Source organism: Crocodylus porosus, unplaced genomic scaffold (assembly GCF_001723895.1).
Source record: "Crocodylus porosus isolate Cpor-Errol unplaced genomic scaffold, CroPor_comp1, whole genome shotgun sequence".
NCBI classification, from domain to species: Eukaryota; Metazoa; Chordata; order Crocodylia; family Crocodylidae; genus Crocodylus; species Crocodylus porosus.
The window spans coordinates 16,047,516-16,055,301 of NW_017728932.1; the positions used below are offsets into that span (position 1 = coordinate 16,047,516).

The following is a 7,786-nucleotide window of genomic DNA, read 5'->3' on the forward strand; positions in this document are numbered from 1 at the left end:
GGGGAAAGCCTGCTTCCCCCCATGCTGCCAGTGACATGGTGCCGAGTGAATCCGTACCTGCCGCAAAGCCAAACAGGAAGAGCCCGTACACCAGGAGGAAGCGCAGCAGGTCCCTCAGGATGGTCTGGAACACAGAGCAGGGGCAGCATCATTAACCCTCCACCCCCATTCCTCACATTTAATGTAGCACAAAGCTGCTGTGGCAGAGTGTTTGCATGCCCGCCAGACAATGATTTCTGCTCTGGCTATGTCACCTCGTTAATGCTAACAGGGAAGGCAGGAAGTCTCATTTCCCCCTTCTAACAGGTGAACAAGTTCCGATACACCTGCTAAGTCCACACAGCAAGCTTTGAATAGGGGACTGAAACTCGGGAATGTCTCACCCCAGACCCTGCCGGATGGAGACGACACTGGAACATGCTGAAGGGACAGTGAAACCAGGTCAAATAAAGCTGTGTTGTGATTTTTGAGAAGAAGTAATTCTTAAGAAGAAGGCTAGCTCGAACCAGTCAGATCCCATGCAAACATCCTATGAAATTCTGTCCAGGACTGCTGCTACACATCCGACTACCCAGTCCACTCTGCCTTCTCGTACACTCAGACGCATGAACAGAGGTCTGCTAGTGCACCTTGGCTCTGCTTTAGAGCACCCCTCGCATTCTAGCACTGGGCTCCATGCTCGAGTATGCCTATAAGCCTCTACCAAGACTTACCAATGATAAGAAAGGTCTTCAGAAGAGAGATGCTATTTCTGTGATAGGCAGGGCAGCATCAACTGTGAGTCCCAAACAAACTCATTCTTTCTTTTGCCCTGAGCCAGCATTTGAAACCCAGCTGCACAACAGGTGCAAAGCCAACAGGTCTGTCTCAGTGCAGCATCCCAGCTGCCCAGAGAGATGGCTCTAGTCTCATCCCAAAGGTAGTTTTCATTTGCAGAGCTACAGCATTTCCTCCTTTCATGGCTTTGATGCAAAGAAATATAACAGCAGCATTTGTATCAATACTTCACACCTGCAAGCCACTGATGCAGGCTGTCCCTTTGCACTGACCTTCTGTATCATGACACTGTACATCCCAGTGCACTGGAAGCCCCGAGTGTAGTACAGCATGTTCACCCATCCCAGCAGCAAAGAGGAGACCATCAACGGGGTGAAGTATTCCAAACTCATCAAGTAGAGAACTAATGAAAGCAGCAGCAAGAGTCCCTGAAGTAAGCTGGGTGGAGGGAGGTTGGGGAGGAGGAAAAAGAGCATTACAGAATGCACTGAAAGCCTCAGATCCAAATCCTTTTAGTGCTACAGGGGGTGCCCAGCCACACTGCCAAAGGTTGCATAATAGGATAGAGGATCAAAAGTGTTCTGACCAAACCCACATGTAAGCTACTTCATGCACAAGTGTGTAGCAGATATGTTATGCATTTGCCCATCTTACATTATAGAAAAATCTCAGACACCCTACACCTGGCCCTTCTTTTCTACAAGGGGACTTACATGTTACTGGTGTGATACTGGACCTGTCACATACAGACTGAAACACATACAAACCCAGGGAAACTATACCCCCCCCCCCCCCAGTCAAGTCTCAGCTACCATGGCTGCCCAGTTCCACGTACACTCTCACGTTCCTGTAATTTACTATAATTTGCTTTACACTAACACTGAGAGGCTCCAGGGAAGGGTCAGAGCTCCATCGTGTCAGACACTGTCACTTTCAGTTTGTGCAGTCCCAGCCCCAGAGATATGACAGTGTTGGAGTATGACAACAGGTAGAAAAGGCAAAATAGGACTGGAGTGGAAGTCAAGGTTTGAGAAGCAGTTGCCTCTGGTCAGCACCTGCCTACTGCACTCAACACAGAACTGATTTAATGCCTGCTTCCAGTTCCCCCAAGACACGAAGAAACCTACAGCAAGAGCTCAATGCAATCATCAAAGAAGATGGTCCTCAGAGAGAATTGCCTCCTCCACAAGTACTGACTCTATTGGAAAGAAAAAAAATCAAGAGGGACAGTTTTTATACCAGGAGGGAATACATGAATTCAATCCCTGCCTGGGACAACACACTGCACAGGAAGCAAAGGCTTGTTCACAGCCTTTTCTTCTAAATCATTTGTTCCAGTAACCCAACAATCCAGATAATCCCCCTTCAAAGCAAATACAGAGTTAGATGCTGAGCCACAGCTCCCTCGTGTTTTTTGTAAAGAATGTATCTAGTAATATTCAGTATTGTACCACTGCACATCCCAAAAGTATCTCATGATCTTTTGCTGCTCTGACCCTCTCCCTAATTATCTCCGACATTCTTGTTCATGGTGTCCTTTGCTGTCCTGCACCCAACTCATCCGAGAAGCATCTCATGGAGGAAGCTGTCCTGCCATTGGTCTGTGAAGTGTTGCGCACCCATATGGTATCATGGAAATAGACGGGTGCACCAACATCAGGATGATGGGCCCTTCAGGAGGGAGTAGTCAGGCTATGTGTCTCCATACCTGAGCAATTAAGAAGTAAATGCCTCCCAGAAAGATAATGATCAGTCCAGTGAGCCACAGGAAGCCTCCAGCATTGAACTCCATTGGGAACAGAGGCTGCAAGATTCAAGCAACACCGTGAGAACGGCAGTCAGTGCTGTAACCACCATCGCCCCAGCACTGTTCTATTCCACCCCGTCAAAGCGAGCCCGACTCACCTGCTCATGCAGGGGACAATGGTAGGCAAAGACTGAGAAGATGACCATGAACGTCAAATAAGAAAAAAAACTCAAGTAAAATCTCCTGGCAGCAAAAGTGTCCCATTTGTGCTGAATCAGTTTGTTCAGTGGTTCCAAAACCACCATTTTGTATCGATTCTGGCATGGGAAAATAAACACAACAGCATGAATCCAGAATCACCATAAAGTCTTCTTGGTCCAGTGGTGGAATTCAATGGCCAGAATTAGGGGATTCCAGCATGTCTGTTTAATTATACATCTCAGCATGAAATGAGCCAGGCATCTTACTGGAGATGGGAGAACTGCCTGGTCTGACGTAGCCCTCTCAAGGCCCATAGAAAGATCTAGACTAAGGCACTGGTCCCATGACAGGGACAAAGACAGAAAGATCCAAAATGCCTTCCTTAAAGCACATTATCTGAAAGCATTAAGGTGTTTAACAGCTAATGATATATGCTAATTTCACATCATCAGTAATGTACAGATCTGCATGCTCAACTATGAAACTATTTCTTTACAAGCAAATGGTCTGAAACACAACATTAATATTACATGGCAGGGGGTCGGACTTGATGATCTGCTCAGGTCCCTTCTGACCCTACTAACTATGAAACTATGAAACATGTAGGCCAATATAATTTTCTTTAGGTCTGAAAGACCCTGTTAACTGTACGTACTTGACATAGCTACATGGCGACACTATAATAAATAACCAGGCAAAATGGTTTGGTTTTAGAGCAAGTGGTGTCGGCACTCACTGGTGTGTCACTGCTGTAGGCCAGGATCTCCAGCACCGAATTCTTACAGTTATCAATTGAGGACAGGTCATAAAGAGACACCTGGATGGGGCCGTAGGTCCATTCGGTGAACTTGCGTGACAGGTGCTGGTACTCTGGCTCCTCAATTTCTCTTTGAAGAATGTGTCTGAAGATCTAGAGGGAAACTTTGTGTTTATTATGCAGATAACCACAGAGAAGCAGGATGACTTCCCCAGAATCCCCCAGCTGCCTCAAACCCCCATGGCCCTGTTTCTTTCACAGTACGCTTTGCCAGTATTATTGTGACCAACTGCTATATGATCCAACCAAAGCACAGTTCATGCAAAACTCAGCCCAGCCCCTGCCACACTGAGACTCAGAGCATCTGCACCCAATTGCAATCACAATACACAGCTCCAGATGGGATGAGCTAGAGGAGATTTCCCTGATGCCTCCTGTGGTGAGGCTGCTGCCTGTGGGGCAAAAGGATCTCACTGAGGAGTCTCTCATGCAGTAAAATGTAGGATGCACCTACATGAAGCCCAGCCACTAGGCAGGGAATGCAGTCCAGTGTCCTCTCTGCTACTCACCACACCCAGAAAACCCCTCTAAGTTGGGTTTACCTCTACTTTGCCACCCTTGGCAGCCAGCTGCAGTGGCGTTAACCCATCACAATTCACTGCCTCTTCCAGCTTCTGTGTTGGGACAATCTTCACACCTGCCCTTAAGATCTCGTCATACATCTTGCTCACAAACTCTGTGTTTTCCTGGGTGTCATCTGCTATCATCACCAAGGCATGGAGAACTGTGTTGCCCAGAGAATCCTTTTCCTGGAGACTGGCTCTGTTGTGCGGGTTCTCCAGGAGATACTGGACTATGTTGAGCTGGTTGGTGCAAGCAGCCAAGGACAGGGGAAGTTCACCTGGAGAGATTGGGGCCAGGTTGAGGAAAAAGTAATCCGTTTTAAAAGAACAACGTACTTATCATATGCGGTTTTGTTAACAGCTTGGGGGGTTTCCTCACAAGACCTCTGAATTCAGATAGGGGCATTTGTTGCGTGAAGTGGGATCCACTGCCTCTATTTACTTCATTGTCACACTTGGTCGCAGATGAGACTGCATTTTAAAGCCCCCTGGTTAGGGTAGAGTACACACAACCAAACACCAGGTGGCAAGCAGCAGTTGGCTAGAGGGGAGCTTTGACTTTTAGAGCTGTAGCCACTCACACATGTTGGGATCTCCTGGGTTGTTGGATAGAGATTACACACAATACCTGCAAAGGCAAACCCAGCTAGTTTCAGGGGCCCCGCATACTGCAGGACGGTGAACTGAAGCCTCTAGTGCTGGCTTACCAAAATAAAAGCAAATTCCCTTTTTCTTCTGGAAGAACGTGCCATGGGCCCTGGCATGGACATCAGCTCCCTTCTCTACCAGGAGCTTCACTAGTTCCAGTTGCCTCTTCTCTATGGCAATGTGGAGTGCTGTCTGCCCTAAGGAAGATGGCATTGCAAAGAGCAGATCACAGAGATGTCATGACCAGACCCCCACAAAAGTATCCAAATGACAACAGCAGTATTCTCAATTCTTTGGACTTCCAGGCCCACCTAAGATAACTGTGGACTCCCAGGCATAACTGGCTGCATCAAATAGGTAGAAAATGCTATCTTTTTTAATGGCTTGCAGATGCAGGTTGGACACTGGTCCCTGTTTGTCTTTTGACCACAAGGTTACAAACATGCCCTTGCAAATACCTTACCTTTATAATAATTATCCGTACATGCAGCATTGACGAGCATCTTTTGAGGCGGTCTGCATCCTCTGTCCTCATCTATTTTCAGTAAGACTGGGATTGTGTCATTCTTCCCATCTTTTATATTCAGCAGGGCTTTCATCAAGCAGGTCTTCCCTGTCTTTGCATCTGAAAAAGAGCACGGAGGAGGCATGCGTTTTGCACATGGCTGCACCACTGGTTTCCTTTTGCCCAGAACTCAGTCCTTAGCCAAACATTTAAACGCCTTTCTCGCAGCATCTCCACTAGGAGCTGGGGCTTGGAAGAAAATGCCATGAGCACCTTTCAGCCAGAGAGCGGCCATGGAGACAGGTGGGTATGTATTAGGCAGAGAGAGAAGAAATGACTTGCTCAAAGTCGCATACTGGGTCAGCAGCACAGCTGGGCACAGAATCTAGCCTTCCAGGCCTGTACCCAGTCCTTGTTTGTATCTACAAACGGGCCAGAGACCAAAGCCCTGGTTTGGTGAAAAGGCTTATTGTAGGCAAAGAGGGAGATGCGGGGCTACAGATGTTTGCTTTTGGCACTGACTCAAACTGAGCAGCAAAGCCTTTGTGCTCCACTGCTGCTAAGAAGAAATGCCTTGGTTAAAGCAGCAGAGAACATGCTGAGCAGGTACCCACCTGTATATTCTGAATTAGTGAGGAATTTGGAGGTTGACTCCAAGTAACTGAACAAGCCATCCAGCTCCTCTGGGTTGCCCTTTGAGACTGCATCAAAAAGCCGGTCTCTGTCAAAGCGGTTTGTGTCCTTTTGGCTACTGAAGAAAAGCAAACAGTCAGCCACGAGCAGGTTAGCTGCAGTGTCAAGGAGCTCCACCCAAAGTAAATTAACTTGGATAGAGCACATTTCTGCCATGGCTAGATGGCCTGTGGCACTGGAGTCAGCTTGCTTAGCGCTATTGGATATATCCACAGCGCACCGTTGTGTGCGTGCCAGACCGGCCCTCTGAGTTTGGAGAAAAAAGGCTAATATGTCCCCAGTCCTAGTTTCATACCACCCCAGTTTGGGTGTGGGCAGGACTCCTGCACTTTTATTCTTGTTCGTCCTCTTGCAAAGTCCCTGGCACCACCCTGAATTTCATTTGTAACAAATTTCCCACAAGCAGAACCCACTGTTACTTACTTGCTGGCAAGTTGTCCTCGATAATTCAAATTGATCTTGATTTTAGGAGCAAAATCCTTGCTTTCCTTCTCAAAGGGAGTCTCCAGTGGTGGTAGTTCTTTCTTTCCACCTGCCTCTTTTCTTTCTCCCTGCTTATCCACTGCAGGTTTGTCCTCCTGGACACTGTCATCCGTTTCTAACAAACAAATTAGCCTGTCCTCCTGTGATGGGCCTGGCTGCCCAAGCGTAGAGTTATTCATGTTTGGCAGGGCGGGTGTTTTAGATCAAGGATGCTGCTGCCTGTCAGAGAACAGAGCCGTAAGAGAGCAAGAGCACACGTACCTTAAAGCCTGTGAATCAGATCCCCAACGTGCCCATTCATCCCCTTCCACGCTGCTCCCTTTCCTCAAACAAGACAGAAAACAGGCCCCTGTATGTTTGCCCTAGCAGTTGTTAAAGGATGGCCCGTGGGTTCCTCTACTCCGGTCGCTCCCTGAACAGTGAAACTCTGCTATTTATTTATCAGACACTGCTGTTTTATTCAAGGCTGTCCTGATGCAATTGACAGCACCATCTCTGCCCCAACGAGTTTTACTGCTTGAGTGAAAAAACCTTAAGTTGGATCTAATTACTGGGTCTTTTCAAAGTCACTGCTGAGTTCAGTGGCATTTAAGGGTTTACTTGCACTGACCTCACCGGAGGATCCAGGCCTTAAATAGCGAAGTCTCTGAGCAGGGGAACAACCAAAAATCAATTCCTAAAGAAGTGAGAGAGTATAGCCTCTTCAAGGTGGGCTGGGCAACAGCCACCCGCTTCGGAGGTAACCTCACCTGCTCTTACGAATAAGGACTTCTCATGAAATGTGCTGTATGGAATCCACCAGGGTCACCACTGCGGGAAGGCGGGAGCGTGGACAGTGACAGCATTGACACCCTTGCTCTCGTCGCAGCATAGGCAGCAGAGGCTAGTTACCATGTGGCCCAAGGAGATAAGAGGACTAGCAACCGGGCCCCTCTGGAAAGGGCCATTATGTGTGCTCAGGCTCCTTGGAAGCGGGAAAGGAAGCATCTGCCGAACACAGACTTCCTTCTTCTTCTCCTGGGGCCCGCACTGTTCAACATCTTCATCAGCGACTTGGACGAGAGGGTGAAAAGCACCTCGTTCAAATTCGCAGATGACACTAAGATGTGAGGAGAAGTGGGCATGCTGGAGGAGAGGGACAGGCTGCAACTAGATCTGGGCAGGTTACAGGGGTGGGCGGATGAGAATAGGATGGGATTCAATACTGACAAGTTCAAGGAGATGCATCTGGGGAGGAAGAACTGGCACCATACCTACAGGCTGGGTAACTCCCTTCTCATCAGTGCAGAGGCAGAAAAGGATCTTGGAGTCATTATTGATGCCAAAACGAACGTGGGCCGGCAGCGTGGGGA

General features: G+C 48.1%; 1 protein-coding gene across 1 annotated transcript in view; it reads right to left on the reverse strand.

Annotated features, from left to right (window-relative positions):
- The window catches only part of TRPV2 (transient receptor potential cation channel subfamily V member 2), a 9,775-nt gene that overhangs the window by 1,054 nt on the left and 935 nt on the right, over positions 1-7,786 (reverse strand). The window contains exons 2-12 of the mRNA XM_019545318.1: positions 6,375-6,669; positions 5,873-6,006; positions 5,217-5,378; positions 4,813-4,950; positions 4,085-4,383; positions 3,462-3,635; positions 2,683-2,841; positions 2,486-2,581; positions 1,905-1,975; positions 1,050-1,215; positions 10-124 (exon numbers count right to left, since the gene is read on the reverse strand). Coding sequence (XP_019400863.1) covers positions 10-124; positions 1,050-1,215; positions 1,905-1,975; positions 2,486-2,581; positions 2,683-2,841; positions 3,462-3,635; positions 4,085-4,383; positions 4,813-4,950; positions 5,217-5,378; positions 5,873-6,006; positions 6,375-6,613 — 1,753 coding nt within the window. The 5' untranslated portion in view covers positions 6,614-6,669. The remainder of the gene's footprint in view (positions 1-9; positions 125-1,049; positions 1,216-1,904; positions 1,976-2,485; positions 2,582-2,682; positions 2,842-3,461; positions 3,636-4,084; positions 4,384-4,812; positions 4,951-5,216; positions 5,379-5,872; positions 6,007-6,374; positions 6,670-7,786) is intronic.